This window comes from Oncorhynchus mykiss, chromosome 13 (genome assembly GCF_057628025.1).
Source record: "Oncorhynchus mykiss isolate SJ-2025 chromosome 13, ASM5762802v1, whole genome shotgun sequence".
Lineage (NCBI taxonomy): Eukaryota > Metazoa > Chordata > Actinopteri > Salmoniformes > Salmonidae > Oncorhynchus > Oncorhynchus mykiss.
The window spans coordinates 28,706,825-28,724,140 of NC_143034.1; the positions used below are offsets into that span (position 1 = coordinate 28,706,825).

At 41.6% G+C, this 17,316-nt stretch overlaps 3 protein-coding genes across 4 annotated transcripts in view; 1 reads left to right on the forward strand and 2 right to left on the reverse strand.

Moving 5' to 3' along the window:
* The first annotated feature begins 389 nt into the window (after window positions 1–389).
* On the forward strand, window positions 390–7,848 carry hyls1 (HYLS1 centriolar and ciliogenesis associated). Of its 2 annotated transcripts, none has more exons than XM_036940554.2 (12): window positions 390–755; window positions 1,205–1,307; window positions 1,463–1,579; window positions 1,807–1,877; window positions 2,011–2,252; window positions 2,639–2,694; window positions 5,579–5,736; window positions 6,148–6,193; window positions 6,295–6,358; window positions 6,465–6,546; window positions 6,689–6,715; window positions 7,591–7,848. In XM_036940554.2, exons 2-12 carry the CDS (start codon window positions 1,208–1,210, stop codon window positions 7,720–7,722), a joined length of 1,095 nt encoding a protein of 364 aa, XP_036796449.2. In that variant the 5' UTR covers window positions 390–755; window positions 1,205–1,207; the 3' UTR covers window positions 7,723–7,848. The 2 variants fall into 2 exon arrangements, 1 of the variants encoding a protein (XP_036796449.2); XR_016485791.1 differs by having other exon boundaries at window positions 558–755; window positions 2,011–2,257.
* mrpl4 (mitochondrial ribosomal protein L4) lies at window positions 7,801–11,620 on the reverse strand. The gene is made up of 9 exons (XM_021557081.3): window positions 11,290–11,620; window positions 11,081–11,162; window positions 10,720–10,891; window positions 10,534–10,585; window positions 9,000–9,117; window positions 8,656–8,762; window positions 8,416–8,525; window positions 8,257–8,330; window positions 7,801–8,043 (listed from the first exon to the last, which is right to left on the reverse strand). The coding sequence occupies exons 1-9, from the start codon at window positions 11,335–11,337 to the stop codon at window positions 7,898–7,900; spliced, it is 909 nt and encodes a 302-aa protein (XP_021412756.3). The 5' UTR covers window positions 11,338–11,620; the 3' UTR covers window positions 7,801–7,897.
* A 178-nt stretch (window positions 11,621–11,798) lies between these two features.
* Window positions 11,799–17,316, reverse strand: part of si:ch211-69b7.6 (uncharacterized) — a 37,332-nt gene continuing 31,814 nt past the window's right edge. Inside the window, exon 8 of the mRNA XM_090194335.1 lies at window positions 11,799–15,987. Within this exon, the coding sequence (XP_090050461.1) occupies window positions 12,104–15,987 (3,884 nt within the window). The 3' untranslated portion in view covers window positions 11,799–12,103. The remainder of the gene's footprint in view (window positions 15,988–17,316) is intronic.

The window sequence follows — 17,316 nt, forward strand, 5'->3', positions numbered from 1 at the left end:
TTTTTTATATAGCCATCTCATAGAGAGAAATACAGTAGTAATGTCGTCTTTTTTGTAGGCACTAAGTCCGCCATGGTTCGTTGGACAAAGCCTTTGGGGAAAATGAATGGCGTTTTTGGATAAACGCCTAAAATAAGGTCTGTGATAAACAGGCTTAAGAAAGTGTATGCGTTTTGTTCTATGGAATAATCGTCATAAACTAACATCACTTTTTGTGATTTTTGCATAATTTATGCAATAATAATAATAAAAAATACATATATCACATAAAGGCTTCATAATTCACAAAGGTCATGTTAACTGACTGCTATTATCTCAGAACAAAATGCATACGTGCTCCTAATCATGTTGACTTCAGACCATATTTTCGGCGTTTTTTCCAAAACCCTATTCTTTCCCCATTCATTTTCCACATGGGGATGGCTAAGGACCGCAAACTGGCGAGCACACAAACATTTCAGACAAAATCTTGTAAAGGCATCATCATCTTAGGCACTGACTGCATTGCCAGGGTATCCACATGGTCTTCCTTGCACAAGGCGGCGATATTTCTGGACAGCGTTAAATCCACCGAAGAAAATTCAGAAAGGGCGTCGTTTTTAAAGCACGTCGTTTTTTTCGAACAACGGCTGTGTTGTTGTCTTGGTACTGAAAATACAAGCAGTAACTAGCCAACTGTTTCAGTTCAATAATTGTGTTGCAAAATAGACATGACTAACGTTACGCATTTATACTAAGAAGCTCACACTGTACAGGTAAAACACATTTGATCAATCAATGTTAGCATTGGCAAAATGGCCTGTTGTGTTGAACTGCTGTCTTTGTCATCCTGCTAGCGTGCTAAGTTAGCTAGCTAGTTCTATTATAACGTTGCTTACTTAACGTTAACTGGCCATTTAACGAGTATTTGAAGCTAACGTTAGTTGCTAGCGTTCATCCTTTTTGTGGATTTGGGCTAGCTAGATAAGGGAGAGATCATGAACGTTTGGTTGATTGTAGCGAGAGTTTGGTTGGTGGTTGTCTAGCCTGAAGTTAACTGACAACTTGTTGCTGGTTTTAGTCGATCACTTCCATCATTATTCTCTGCTATCCATCATTTCTCATGTACCTATCTATCTAGCAGTATCACGCTATCCATCTAACTATCCACCTACTAACTACTTACGTTTGCTTATATTACATTTATGGGACAATTATTTTTCAGGAAATGGAAAGGTTGGATTTCTCAGAAGATGAAATACAACACCAATTGGAGGCACTTGGTTACAACAACATACCAAGACACAGACTACATGAATTCAAAAGAGGTGGGTTGATAGAATTAGCAAATATGGGCCTTCATTTTAATGACCAAATGCTGACTAAATCTGAAATCACTGTGATGTTTTGTGACGTTCACGCTGTAAGTTAGCTGTCAGATTGGCGGAGAAGCAACTTTGTGTGTGTGTGTACGTGTATATAGACCTAGATGAACTGATCCGACATGAAAAATCTAAGAGCCACTCATCCAGTGAATTGAACTCTACAAGATCTCAAAGCACCATCATCAAAAGTCCTCCTGCAGTCACCAAGGTTAAAGGTGAGATCACTGTACGTGTTCTCATGTCCACTACATAATCAAATATAACTGGGTCTGGTTTCCCAAAAGCATTTTAAGGCTAAGTTCATCTTAGAGCCATGGGATCCTATGGTTCCTATGGGTTTTAACAATGAACTTAGCCTTTCTGTTGGTTGCACCTTTTGATGAGCGGTGTGGTTCTGCTTGAGTCTCTTGATTGTAATTTCCTTGTTTTTCCCCCCTAACAGTACACCAGGATAACACCGTAGCCTTCAGAAATGTGTTTGCGCAGGCTGGTCCATCACACCATGAAAGACTGGTATATATTCACATATTCTTTTCCCAGATCATTCGTCCCCATTCATCCAGCAGATAAGCTAGCTGTATTGTATTTATATGTAAATAATAATAATACTAGAATGGCATGTTACTTTGTTCTGTGCTCCACCCAGGTGCTAACCTCCACATACAGCAGAGACAACAGTAACTATGATGCCAGACAGGAGTATGACTCCTACACTCAGCACTCTGTTGCCCCCAAGTACCAGCGCCCCTCAACAGCCCCTAATAGGCTGGTAGTGGATCCAGACCTAACTGACCTCCAGCAGTCATCGTTCGCTGCCAGTCAGTCGTCCACACCAGACCGAGACACAGGAGCGCATGGGAGACCCTTTATTAAGAGGAAAGTCCTTAGGTACGGTAAGTTTACATCAGGCGGCTTTGTTAAGACTATAATGGTCACATGTATGGCTTTGTAAAGACTATAATGGTCACATGTATGGCTTTGTTAAGACTATAATGGTCACATGTATGGCTTTGTAAAGACTATAATGGTCACATGTATGGCTTTGTTAAGACTATAATGGTCACATGTATGGCTTTGTAAAGACTATAATGGTCACATGTATGGCTTTGTAAAGACTATAATGGTCACATGTATGGCTTTGTTAAGACTATAATGGTCACATGTATGGCTTTGTAAAGACTATAATGATCACGTGTGTTCCTTTGTAAAGACTATAATGATCACGTGTGCTATTGAGGATACTTGAGTCAACCTCACTCTGTATCTTCCTAAAGGAAACATCAAGGCCAAGTTCACGTCTGTGATGAATCAACACAGAGTGAAGATTCAGGTAATTCAATAATATTATGTATGATATTATTTATGCAAAAAGGCTTAGGAGTACTATATTTAAAATATAAGGCCTGAGGGGGTGTGGTATGTTGGCCATTATAAACTGGGCCGTTTGGGTCCTGGATGCTGATTGGCTGACAGCCGTGTTATATCAGACTGTATACCACGGGTATGACAAAACAATTACTTTTACTGCTCGAATTATGTTGGTAACCATTTTATAGTAGCAGTAAGGCATCTCGGGGGTTTGATATATGGCCAATATACCATGTTTACATGCTGTGTCCAGGCATGCCACGTTGCATTGTGCCTAAGAACAGCCCTTAGCAGTGGTATATTGGCCATGTACCACACCTCCCCGGGCCTTATTGCTTAAATAAACCACGGGTATGACACAACTACTTGTTTACTGTTATATTTCTGTTGGAAACCGGTTTGTGTCGTGTCTCAAAACAACCCTTAGGTGTGGTATATTGGCCACAACTCTTTATTGCTTAAATATACCACGGCTAAAGGCTGTTCTTAGGCATGACGTGGAGTGCCTGGATACATCCCTTAGCCATGGTGTATTGGCCATATACCACAAACCCACAAGGTATATTATTACTATTATAAACTGGTTACCAACCTAAATAGAACAGTAAACAAGTATAGTGTCTGATATACACATGGCTGAAATGCTGTTTCAGCCAATCAGCACCCAGGATCCGAACCACAGGGTATATAATTGTATTTAGTTTTCAGATGCCTGTTGTTGGAGCCAGTTTCTATTTCTTTGGTTATGCAAATATTTGTTTATTAGGTCATATTGTTCCATTTAGAATAACTTCATTTAATTTCTATATAAGGTGTGTGTATATTAATTTGGTTATGTGGTCTTATGATTTGAATGAGAATAGGTCAATTATGCCAGAATTCAAGTATGGACAGGCCCGCCCAGATAGGTTCATTTGGTATTTAGAGACAAGAAGTAGGGCCTGCTAGTTATGGCAAATGTTTGGGTTACTGGGACCCACATACGTCTTACCTTGATATTTTAATTTAAATGGAATATTGGAACCTTTGTTTACCTTGCACTTATCATTTTGGATTCTACATATATAAAACATTTAAAGTTTAAAGCCATTGGATTCTTGACTTTCTATGGGATTTTGGATTTGTGGCTCAAATCTTGCAACTGGTTTTCCCATGGCTATTCGAAAGCCACTGCATTTAAAGTAAAAAGTTCCACACGTTATGGATTTATCAAGACTCTTGGAGCAAAGCAGCACTGTTGACAAAAGAGACCGTGAGTACAATATTGGTTTAACGTGCAAGCTAAGCCTGTCTTTTATGATTGTTGGTTTGGAAATGTTTGACGTGTCTGTTTTGGAAACAAATGTCACAAGATTTTCAACTGTGAATATGTTCGTTAGGCGCTATTGGAAATGTACTGTTGATATTGACAAACAAAGCCTAGTGCTAGACTACACATGGACTTTTTTTGACAAGCATCACACAGCATTGTGGAGTTGCAGTTCCTCTGGCGACCAGCCTCTAACAGGTGGCAGTGTAGAGCAACTTTGAGACCACAAGGTGTAATCCTTTTAGCACTACTCTTTAGCCATCTGCCTCTGCAGATCACCACACACTCCCCACAGCAGCAGCATAAGGAGGCTTCTTACCCTTCACTACCATGTATAAAGTGTACGACAGTCAGTGGGATGAAGAGAGTGAGGACGGGAATAGCTCCCTAAACTCCGCTTTCTGGTCTGACGGAGAGGAGAAGGTTGAGCAATACAACCAGGAAGATACAGAGCACAACAGCACCACTGAACACACACAGGAGGAGCCACCTGTCGGGGGGGATCCAAAGGAAACAGAACAGGAGGAGCGTAGAGGAGAAAGGGCTAAGCCGGGCGAAAAGGGAAAAGATTGATGAGGAGGGTTACAGCACTCGTACTGGGAGCCCGGTGCTGAGCTTACTGACATCTGGTTATGGCACCTACAGGCCAGACTCTTCAGCTAAGGATGACCCGGAGGGAGAAGACTATAGAGACGACTGTACCATAGCTGAGTTTGACAGAGAAAACCAGGGCCTTTCTGAGATGCGATATGACAATGAGGATGACCAGTCGCTTGCCAATTGTGATGGTGACAGTAAGGAGGCTAAATGACTAAAAATGACAAGGCAGTATTAGATGAGATATGTCCCGAAGAATGAGAGGCCCACTGGAGAAGGATATAGTGAGGAAAGAAGAGAAAGGAGCAGAGGATGAGCAGGAGTGGGAGGATTTGGAGTCGCCGGCGAGCAATAAAGATTTTAAGTTAATTGATTCCAAGTCTACTAAGACTTATGAAGAGTGGGAGGATAACAGAAGACACAAAAAGGGTAAACCGCATATCCGGTCTATTGTTCCTAATATAGTATGAAAATTCAATTTCCATAGGTAACATCCTCTTAGTTCAAGTAGGTGCCAAATGGACTGACACCCTGTACATGAGAACAAAGTGAAAGACCTTGCCTGAAATTTTAGTTGAAAGTCATGTCATCCATTGCAGTGGTTCTCAACCTTTTTCGGTTACTGTACCACCAACTGAATTTTGCCCCTGAAGTACCCCCTTGCGCATTTTACCAGTAAGCCTATGGTCTCATGAGTCTTATCAAGTACCCCCTGTGGATAGGCCAAGTACCCCTAGGGGGCCAAGCACCCCGGTTGGGAACCACTGATCCAGTGCATAGTACTATAATCCCTCTTGCAGCACTTGTAAAACTAAAATGTGAGATGTACTGGGCCTGTCCGGCTCAGTGATCATACAACACCTGCCTAGAGCTTACTAGCATTGCTTATGGCCTTACACAGTGGTAACTAAGGCTAATGTGTTAATTGTTTCCCTTTCAGGTGCAGTGAGTGGGCTGGGGGAGCGTCTGGGAGGGATTCATGTGTCCATGTCCACCCACCAGGAGTCGGAGCTGGAGAGTGAGGATGCAGGCAGTCTGAGTGACAGGTCTGAATCAGACTGTCTCCCAAGTGCCTTCAAAGCTTACATCAGAGGCATGGTGGGTACTCTTGCCTTTTTGAGAGCTAACTTCGGTTTGTTTATTAATCTCAGAAGATTAAATTTGGGTAAATTTGAGTCATTTAGCAGACGCTCTTATCCAGAGCGACTTAAGTTAGTGCATTCATCTTAAAATAGCTAGGTGGGACAACCACATATCACAGTCATAGTAAGTACATCATTTTTCCTCAAAGTAGCTATCAGCAAAGTCTGAGCTAGTAAGAGGGGAGATAGTGTTAGTTCACGAGGGGGCTGCCGTGGGATTATTTAGGATACTCTTTGAAGAGGTAGGGTGTGATGTTTTTGGAATAAATATAATTTATCCTCACATCCAGGATCTTTTTTGAGAATCTTTGCAAAGGGTATAAATGTATGTTTGTTGAAAACAAATGTCGTTTTAAATCTCTTACAGGCCAGATCTCAGAGCGAGAGTGACATGAGACCCCGGCCCAAGTCGTGTAAGTACCCACACTGCTGTTACACGTCATTGTGCTCACTGCACACTGTCCTGTTGCAATGTGCCACCGTTAAACGTAGTCACTCATGTCTGCTCTTGCAGTTATCCGCCCAGTGATGGATCACCCTCACACCAGAAGCCTGAAGAAGACAGACCCAGTGGCAAAGTAAGAGGATAATTACCGAAATGTCTAAATAATCAGTATACATCTTTTGAAAGATTACTGCTGTGGATCTGTGCTACATTTTCATATTGTTCCCCATCTTCCAAAGGTATTTCCAGTACAAGCAGGACTGGGAAATGTTCAAGGCGCCAGGAGAGAAGGATAGGAAAGCACTGCACTGGGAAATCAGGGTATGCATGAACACCTTCTCCATAACAAACTCTTGGCTTACATACTTTATTTGAAGACCACTTTTTGCATGTAGTGGACAAATGCTGAATTGTAATGATGCATGACCATAATGTCTGAATGAATCACTCTTCGTATTTTCAGGAACAGCTTGCGTACCAACCTCTACCAGTGAGTATGCTTCATTTATAATCTTGTAACCATCCTGTCATTCATTATTTCAGGTCAGAAAATTCCGTAAATGGACCCCCCCCCCCCAAAAAAAATGTAATTCGTCCATGCCATGTTTGACACAGTCCCGCATAAATGATGCATGTCAACGTTCAATATTTCAAGAAATTGCTTTTAGTATCCTGATGCCCAGTGTTTGTTAAGATACATTTCTGTGGACTGTAAGGCAAATGGACCAAGTATTTTTGATTCCTCTTTCCCCTAATATAGAGAAGACGGGACCGATGTGTTTCTGATTCAATGTTGTTCTGAGGGCATAACCACATTTTACCTTTATTCAAGTAATCCAAGTTGATAGAGAATGTGTAATACGGGACTCGCATTGCAACCCATGTTATGCTCTCTGCCACTTGGGGGCAATGCACCAGGCATGCCTTTTCACCATTAATCGCTGTAAGCCCAACCCACTGTTCTATAAAAACGAGAGTCAGAAAACAAAATCAGCATCAGGTGTTGAATCTGGGACCTGTTATTTTATACCCGCTAGCCAACCTGCCTCCTCTTATTTGACTCAAACCTGTCACTGGGTCCACACCCACTAATCATTAACCAATCACATTCCTAAATGGCTGATTAGACATGGTTGGACAGGTGAAGGCAAGGACTCCACCTTTCCAGTCATGACAAATTAGTGATTACTTTTAAAGAATTTGAACAGGAAAAAGTAAAACCACTGAGCTGTGCTGCACTACTCCTTGGAAACCAGACATGGGTTATACATGGCCTAACGAAAAATATATAAACAATGTTTTTCTGGGGGGGGTGAATACCTTGCGATGACTGAAAACATTGACATCTTGTATGGTTTCCCCCAGCCGAAGCCTCGAAGAGTATTTGTGCCCAATACCTACGTGGTGCCTACAGAGAAGAAACGCTCCGCCCTGAGATGGGAAATACGACATGACTTGGCCAATGGACTCCTACCGCCAAACAACTATCGACTCTAGGCCTTATGTACTTGACGCCTTAAATAGGCTCTCTTTTAATCACCAGTTTGTTTGCATATATTTTATCATTGACATTCATTTAATTCACAAGTTTTTAATTGAACATATTAAAAGGCATGACAAACATTTGTATCATTGAATATGTTACGCGACAGTATTCCTTCACCCAGTGCCTTCAAGGCAGGTCAGTGTAGGGGAGTTTGAAGGGGTACAGCGGTGTGAAGCGTTCGTCGTGCCAAAGCAGCTTGTTTTCCAGAAACTTCACTGCTTCCAGGGTGAGGACCAGGACCTCGTGTTTTAGCATGCTATGAACGTTCAGGCCTGTAGAAGAAAAGTCATCAGGAAACATTTTAACTTTACATTAATTAATTTGCCCTCGCCTGTGTAGTAACAGTAAATACAGTTTGCATGGTACTATGTAACAATGTTGCTCATAGGTCAATTATACACTGTGTACAAAACATTAAGAACACTTTAATAGAGTTGCGCGTGCTGCGCCCCTCCCCCCGATTTTCTAAATCAGTGTCAACTTACCTATGGCTGGAATGACATTCACAGTCTTCAAACTCTCAGTGGCCTGAAGGATGTTCTCAGGAAGCTCTTCGCCCCTGTAAAATATCAAAGACTCAATCTTCAGCTAGGATGTCCACAGAACTGAGTTTTTTTTTTTTTTGGTTCACTGTTGATACTTACGCATCCACTATCAAAACAGACTCCCCCCAGTGTCGGTATCTGATGAGGTCCATGAGGTACTGTGGGTCAGGTGTGGGGATGTTTAGAGTGTCAACCACATGGAGATAATCCTGAAAAACACCCAACATCAATACAGTAGGAATGTAGATGGCATAATTGAAAAGCATTCATTACAAGAGAGGACGTTTTTAAGATGCGAATGTACTTGAAAAGTGTTTTCACAAATATAATGGTACATACCTGGGCCAGTTTGGAGCTGAGGGCAATTTTTAGTCCTTGAACACGTACTTTCATGGGCAACATGTAGTAAAAACTAGTTGGTCCTCTGGGTCCATGAGAAACACCACCTGCAAAACAGAAATGATGTAATTCTAATTGTTTTAAATCTCTCCAATGACTTTGGCTCTTAGCTGGGACTGTTCCTTCTTTTGGGCTGACTGATATTTAAATGACAGATTTGTCCATGTTCATTCTTGGAATTGGCATCTGAAAATGTAATGTTTGTTTTGTCACTGTGCGTTGAACTGCTGTCCTCCACTTATCACAATACTACTGACTTGGCCCATACAGACTGAGACCCTCACCTCCTCTCCATATAGGCGACCTGATGCTTCCATGTCGTGCTTTGCCACTTCCCTTCTGTCTCCAGGGTTTCCTTCCTCCACCTCTCACCTCCGATCTGACCTTAGTGTGGGCATGGCTCTACGGGAGATTTTCAGTTATTATAGTAGGAGCAGATGCATTTAGTCAAATCTAGCTCAAAAGTACAGAGTAGAGGTTGACGATTAATCGGAATGGCCGATTAATTAGGGCCGATTTCAACCTTTCATAACAATTGGAAATCTGTATTTTTGGGTGCCGATTTGCCGAAAAATAAAAAGATGTTCCCTTCCATATACCTTTATTTAACTAGGCAAGTCAGTTAAGAACACATTCTTATTTTCAATGACGGCCTAGGAACGGTGGGTTAACTGCCTTGTTCAGGGGCAGAACGACAGATTTTCACCTCGTCCGCTCGGAGGATCCAATCTTGCAACCTTAGTTAACTAGTCCAACGCAATAATGACCTGCCTCTCACCTGTTACGCGAATGCAGTTAGCCAAGGTAAGTTGCTAGCTAGCATTAAACATATCTTATAAAAAACAATCAATCATAATCACTAGTTAACTACACATGGTTGATGATACTAGATATTATCTAGCGTGTCCTGCGTTGCCTATAATCTGACTGAGCATACAAGTATCTGACTGAGCGGTGGTAGGCAGAAGCAGGCACGTAAACATTCATTCAAACAGCACTTTCGTGCGTTTTGCCAGCAGTTCTTCGTTGTGCATCAAGCATTGCGCTGTTTATGACTTCAAGCCTATCAACTCCCGAGATGAGGCGTAACCGAAGTGAAATGGCTAGCTAGTTAGCGCGCGCTAATAGCGTTTCAAATGTCACTCGCTCTGAGCCTTCTAGTAGTTGTTCCCCTTGCTCTGCATGGGTAACACTGCTTCGATGGTGGCTGTTGTCGTTGTGTTGCTGCACAGGAGGAGAGGGACGGAAGCTATACTGTTACACTGGCAATACTAAAGTACCTATAAGAGCATCAATAGTCAAAGGTTAATGAAATACAAATGGTATAGAGGGAAATAGTCCTATAATTCCTATAATAGCTACAACCTAAAACGTCTTACCTTGGAATATTGAAGACTCATGTTAAAAGGAACCACCAGCTTTCATATGTTCTCATGTTCTGAGCAAGGAACTGAAACTTTCTTACATGGCACATATTGCACTTTTACTGCAACACTTTGTTTTTGCATTATTTAAACCAAATTGAACATGTTTCATTATTTACTTGAGGCTAAATTGATTTTATTGGTGTATTATATTAAGTTAAAATAACTGTTCATTCAGTATTGTTGTAATCGTCATTACAAATAAATAAATCGGCATCGGCTTTTTTGGTCCTCCAATAAATAGGTATCGGCGTTAAAATCATAATCGGTCGACCTCTCGTACAGAGCTTTGGGTATAAACCTACAGAAATATGCCTGTACTTCTCATCACCTCATTTTTATAATATGGTCATAACAGCAGTCTGAGAAAGTTCATTATTGGTTTGCTACTTACAATTCTCTTGAAATTTCTCTGCCAGAGTTCAACTTCGTGGAGTATGTCAATCCTGGTGGGAACAAAATAATTTGTGTCACTGTTCCCACCAAACGATAAAGCACTGAATATGTAAGTCTCTCTGGATAAGAGCCTCTGCTGAATTACTTAAATGTAAATACAATGGCTAGACATTGACAGTTTTACCTGGTAGGGACTGCAAAGACATCGGGATGGAGGTCAACCAAACCCAAAAGTTTACTGTCCCGCCTCTCCAACGTCTCCACCCATGTCTGTACTGGGCTCAGGTGTACAGGGACGGCAGCATCACACCTCCTCAACACAGGAAGACTGGAGTCTGATGGAGGAGGGGGCCTCTCTGGAAAGCGATCATAAAACATCAATAGCTTTCTTACATCTGACCTAGTTGGAAATTAATGCTCTGAAATGACAGACCAACATTGCATTCAAGAATGGGGGAATAAAACTTGATTCTTCAAATTCGCACCATCAGTTCAATGATCCATAGTGCATGATAGAAGGCAGTGAATGAAAAAGCAGACCTTACTTGCTCTTGCATGGTCCACGAGATTGGAAGGGATGCGTAAATTTGAGGGTAGAGCGTTCTCACCAGAGAAAGATGAAGAGAACTAAAAAAAGGGACATCTGACAATGAGCTTTTATATGTGCCAGCAGTAATTTCAGCCACTACATCTTTATATATCCTCAATAAAGTGACAGCTAGCTAAGTTAGCATTAGCCTAGTATAACGCTCACCATTTTAGAAATGCCTCTACCACACACTGCAACTGATATACGAAACATTTCTGTAAACCTAATTAAGACAACCAAATACGTGCGACTTCTTGAAAACAGTCTTTGAAGAGATCATATTCTGAAACAAACATGCATTTTCTAGATATTTCCAAATAAGAAAGGTCATTCGGCAATGCTGGTGTGTTGTCGCATACTGATGACGTTTATGTTGCGTAAACGCAAGCGTAATAAGACTGCCACCTAGCGGTGCGGAGGTAAACATCTCTAATAGGTGAAGCCATACTATAATTGTTTTTTCAAATATAAATATTTATACAAAAATAGCAGTTGAGTAAAAAAATAAATAATAATAATTCTCAGCTTGAAATTTTGAATTTTGCCAAACATTATTTCAATGTTAAAAAGTAAGGGAAATAATAAACGAAGCCTAGGCTAATGCATTTTGAAGTTGTTTTGAATTAATTATTTTGTTGAATTCATGTAAAGAAAGATAAAACAAGGGTTTTATAAAAGTTTCGAAATCCCATTTTATTACAATGTAGCAAGTGTAGAGTAAAAATACCATTCAAATAGCTTATCAGCAGAACATAAACCTTTCATACATTTTTTAAATCACTTGACAAAAGAAAGCTTTACACATTCGTTCTCAACATGTTCATAACAAATGCCAAACAATTTACATTAAAAAAAGTACAAATATGTGAAAATAATCTGATGCTTGTTTTATACGTAACAGACGTTTTCTGCATTATGTTTCAACAGAAGATTGTGATTCAAACAAGCCTAAAATGACATTTAGTCAGTTGTCTGAATGCTATATAAGCTTTGAAAGCCAGAATGTTGACCCTTTTAAGTTCTCATCTTCTGGAACTTCAAGGTCCACATTTGATGCACTGAAATCGAGACTTCTGAGTGTTTGAGATCGACGGTTTGACTCTTCCTTGTGCCGATTTTTCAGGCTCCCAGTTCCGTCTGGTACATCCCCTTTGACATGTTTGGGAAATGCAGTGACAAAATATCCTTCTTGATCTTCAGACATTTTGGGGTTTGAACCATGAGTACAATTTGGCATAGACATTACAATTTCAGACTGTTTTGGACTTCTCCTTTTTGTTCTGCCAGTTTCACCAGCTGGGGCTTTTCTATGATGTTTATTGCCCTTGAGGTCAGTTCTGCTCAAATTTAAATCTGTCTGTGAAACCTCTACTCCATACCCTGGCTGTGGGAGTTTAGGGACTGAGGCATTAATACTGGCAAGACTTGAGTCTACATCAAGGTCTGGTATTCTTGTATGACTACCCAATTTAGTCTTAGATTTGGGAATTTTTAATTTCCCTGTGGGATCGTTAAGGTCTGAACCTCGCAGCTCCAAACCAGATGCTTCGTACTCAACTTTTGGCAAGTCTATATCTGCAATGGGATAACTGACCCTTCCTTTGACCTTCCTAGACTTACTATCAGTGTGTGGCAGTGTCTCTTCGGTATCTATGTCCATTGCTTGCAATTTTAAATGCGCTACACCTGGGATATCAGATTTGCGTTTACTATGAGATGACACTTTGTATTCTGAGCTTCTGATATCAGCTTTGGGTAAACTCAGGCTGACATCTGGGTGACTAACTTTCAAGTCGGGTGCTTTTAGATCCACCTTAGCCTTTGGAGGAGAAATGTCATGTGTTTTCATAAAGTCCATATCTGTACCTGCCCTTAGGTTGGGACTTCCAAACTGAGGCAATTTAAAGGATTGCAGTTCGAATTTTCGAGATTGTATAGCAATGTCACTGTCTGGCAAATTGAGATCAGCTTGGGGGCCGTTGAGATTTCCAGAGGGAACATTTATGTCTAAATCTGGACTACCGATCCCTGTGTTTACTTTCGGGGCTGACAAGCTCAGGTCCGGTCCATCAATGTCTCCATCTATTCCAGCATCTGGACCATTCAGACCAGAAAGGCTGAATTTAGGCATTTTGAGGTGGGGCATTTTGAAATTCCCAGAGGGGGAATCAATGTTCATATCTGGAGTGTCTACATCTATCTTAGGGGCTTCTAGGTCAACTGTAGGTAGGTCCAGGTCCGGTGAACCAATCCCACCTTTCATCTTTGACAATTTCAAACCTATGTCAGCACTTATGTCTTGATCTGGTCTTTTTGGTCTAGACAACATAAATTTAGGCATTTCGGGCATTTTGAATGTAGGAGTGCTGATGTCAAAACCAGGGGTTTTGATGCTACCATTTTGCCTCTCTATGGTTGGAACTCTGAATCTACCTGAGGGCATATCTGGAGCATTGAGGTCTAGTTTGGGACCTCTGAGATGATCCTTAGGTAGTCTCAAATCTGGGGGGCTGATTCCCCCTTTTAGCTTTGGGGCTGAGAGATCAATATCAGGTAAGTCATAATCAGGTGCATCTACATTTGGCCCAGATAGCCCGAAATCAGGCATCTTCAAATCAGGAATTTTTAGACCTGTTTTGGGTCCTTTGAGATTAGCTGTGGGGGCATTGATATCTTTTTCTGGGCCGTCTAAGTCTCCATCAATGTCAACATCTGGTCTCTTTAGGCCCCTGAATTTAGGCATTTTAAATTTGGGCATTTTGAATTTCCCAGAAGGTGCATTTATGTAAAGATCTGGGGTATTCACATCTAGTTTAGGGGCTTTGAGGTCAGCATCTGGTACATTCATGTCTGGGGAATCAATTCCCCCCTTTAGCTTTGGGGCTTTGAGATTCATTTTTGTGGATTTTGGCATTTTACCAGACAGCCCAAATTTGGGCATTTTCAGGTGACCAGAGGGATCAATGTCCAGATCAGGAGCATTCAGATCAACCTTTGGTTTCTTAAATGTAGGTACTTTGACTTTACCTGAGGGCATATTAAAGTTTACATCTGGTGCATTGAGGTCTAGTTTGGGGCCTTTGAGGTCAACATCTGGCAGATCCAAATCTGGGTGACTAATTCCCCCTTTAAACCTGGGGGCTGAAAGATCCAAGTCAGGCCCCTTAACCTTTGGTCCAGAGGAACCTAAATCTGGCATCTTGAAAGTTGGCATTTTGAATTTTCCTGATGGACTGTCAATATCAGCATCTGGAATGTTGAGGTCTGCTTTAGGACCCTTGAGTTTGGGAGATGACAAGTTCATATCTGGTCCCTCTATAGCGCCATTAATGTCAACATTTGGTCCCTTCAGGCCCCTGAATTTAGGCATTTTGAATTTCCCTGTGGGTGCATTGATGTCAAGATCTGGAGCAGTCATGTCTAGTTTAGCGGCTTTGAGGTCAGCATCTGGTAAATTCAGGTCTGGAAAATCAATTCCCCCCTTCATCTTTGGAGCTTTGAGATTCAATTTGGGAGATTTTGGCATTTTACCAGACAGCCCAAATTTGGGCATTTTCAGGTGACCAGAGGGGTCATCAATGTCCAGATCAGGAGCATTCAGATCAATCGTTGGTTTCTTAGATGTAGGTACTTTGACTTTACCTGAGGGCATATTAAAGTTTACATCTGGTGCATTGAGGTCTAGTTTGGGGCCTTTGAGGTCAACATCTGGCAGATCCAAATCTGGGTGACTAATTCCCCCTTTAAACTTGGGGGCTGAAAGATCCAAGTCAGGCCCCTTAACTTTTAGTCCAGATAAACCTAAATGGGGCATCTTGAAAGTTGGCATTTTGAATTTTCCCGATGGACTGTCAATATGTGGAATATCTGGAATGTTGAGGTGTGCTTTGGGACCCTTGAGTTTGGGAGATGACAAGTTCAGATCTGGTCCCTCTATAGCGCCATTAATGTCAACATTTGGTCCCTTCAGGCCTCTGAATTTAGGCATTTTGAATTTCCCTGAGGGTGCATTGATGTCAAGATCTGGAGCAGTCATGTCTAGTTTAGCGGATTTGAGGTCAGCGTCTGGAAAATGAATTCCCCCCTTCATCTTTGGAGCTTTGAGATTAAATTTGGGAGATTTTGGCATTTTACCAGACAGCCCAAATTTGGGCATTTTCAGGTTACCAGAGGGGCCGTCCAGATCAGGAGCATTCAGATCAACCTTTGGTTTCTTCAATGTAGGTACTTTGACTTTACCTGAGGGCATATTAAAGTTTACATCTGGTGCATTGAGGTCTAGTTTGGGGCCTTTGAGGTCAACATCTGGCAGATCCAAATCTGGGTGACTAATTCCCCCTTTAAACTTGGGGGCTGAAAGATTCAAGTTTGGATTCTTTACCTCAAAGTCAGGCCCTTGAACATCTGGGCCTGAGAAGCCAAAGTCTGGCATTTTAAATATTGGCATCTTGAATTTTCCAGATGGACTACCAACATCCACATCTGGCTGTTTTAATTTGGAAGATGATAAGCTCAGGTCTGGTCCATCCAACTCTCCATCAATGCCAAACTCTGGCCCTCTAGGGCCCGAAAGGGTACATTTAGGCATCTTAAACGTTGGCACTTTGAATTTTCCTGAAGGTGCATCAATGTTAATATCTGGAGTGTTTGCATCTAATTTAGGTGATTTCAGGTCGACTTTGGGTAAGTCCAAGTCAGGTGCATCAAGTCCACCTTTTATCTTGGGAGCTTTGAGACTTAGCTTTGGTGTTTTTACATCAGCATCAATGCCCAGGTCTGGTCTTTTTAGGCCAGAGAAGCCAAATTTGGGCATCTTCAGTTTACCAGAGGGGGCATCCACATTGAAATCAGGAGCTTTGAGTTCTGCATGTGGTTTCGTTAGTTTGAATTTACCTGAGGTTATGCCGATATCTGGAGTACTGAGGTCAGGCAAACAGACGTCTGATAGACACATCTCATCCGCTGAGCGGTCCAGGTCTGGAGTCCTAACTCTTGGTCCAGATATATCAAAGTCAGGCATACCAAGACTTGGTGTTTTGATCTTCCCAGATGGGATACCAATGTTTGCATCTGGCAACTCTAGATCTATTTTGGAACCTTTAATGTCTACTGAAGGTAAATCTACATCAGGGACATTCAGGTCAGGAGCACCAATCAAAGAGGTTTTAAGATGCATGTCTTGGGTCTTTAAAACGGCATCAATGTCTAAATCTGGTCCTTTTAGTACTCTGCGAGAGAGCCTAACCTTAGGTAATTCAAAATAACCAGAGGGATCATCCACATCAAGGTTTGGGTTTTTCAGTTTCTTGGAGGACCGGACTCTGATTTTACTTGAAGGCATATTCATCATGCTGACATCTGGGGCTTGCAGGTCTAGATTAGGACCTTTGAGATTAACATCTGGTGATTGTAGGTCTAGTTGGGGACCTTTAAGATTAACTCCTGGCATATCTTTATCTGGGATCCTCATATTTGGTGTACCAACCTCAAGGCTGGGTACATTTACGCTGGGTCCAAATTTGGGCATTTTGAACATTTTGCCTGTTCTTTCATTATCAAGCTTTGGGGTATTGATATTTAAAGTAGGTCCAGTGACAACCCCCTCTGGTAGATTGAGCTCTGCTTCCGGGACATTGATATCTCCTCTAACTTTGGGAAGTGGATCTATAACTTTCAGGTCAAGATTAGGGCCTTTGATGTCATCTTTGGGCAAAGACATATCAAATTCTGGAGCATCGATAGCATCTATATCAGTTTCAAGATATGGCCTTTCCAGGTTAACTGATGGAGCATCAATGTTTAGTGACCCATTTAAATGAGGCAGGGAGAGATCTGATGTACTAATGTTGGTATTAGGCAATGAAAGTTCTCCACCGCGAGCATCAGGTACCGCTCCTTTGACATCAAGTTTAGGCACCTTTAACTTTTGAGCAGAGAATTTGAGGTCTGGAGACTCTAGGTAGGTAGGAGCATCTACTTTGTGTGTCTCCACAACTGGGTAATCCATGGTGAGGACAGGGGGTTTGAGGTCACCTTTAACTTTAGGTTTGCCCCAGAGAGGTCTCGGTCCCTTGCCCTTCACCTGTCCATTATGGGAGCCTCTTTCCCCAGCACCTGCAGGTTGTCCAGGGCTGTCATCCTTCATGAACCTATTTATTTTGGCATTGTAGAGTCTATTATATGAATCCTTCA

Coding starts and splice junctions, on each gene's coding strand:
- mrpl4 (XM_021557081.3), bottom strand. CDS start 11,337: ATGTTTCGTATATCAGTTGCAGTGTGTGGTAGAGGCATTTCTAAAATG. Junction 11,163..11,289: donor GTAGAGGCATTTCTAAAATG/GTGAGCGTTATA, acceptor CCCTTTTTTTAG/TTCTCTTCATCTTTCTCTGG. Junction 10,586..10,719: donor GTCTTTGCAGTCCCTACCAG/GTAAAACTGTCA, acceptor TGTTCCCACCAG/GATTGACATACTCCACGAAG.
- hyls1 (XM_036940554.2), top strand. CDS start 1,208: ATGGAAAGGTTGGATTTCTCAGAAGATGAAATACAACACCAATTGGAG. Junction 2,253..2,638: donor ATTAAGAGGAAAGTCCTTAG/GTACGGTAAGTT, acceptor ATCTTCCTAAAG/GAAACATCAAGGCCAAGTTC. Junction 6,359..6,464: donor AAGACAGACCCAGTGGCAAA/GTAAGAGGATAA, acceptor CATCTTCCAAAG/GTATTTCCAGTACAAGCAGG.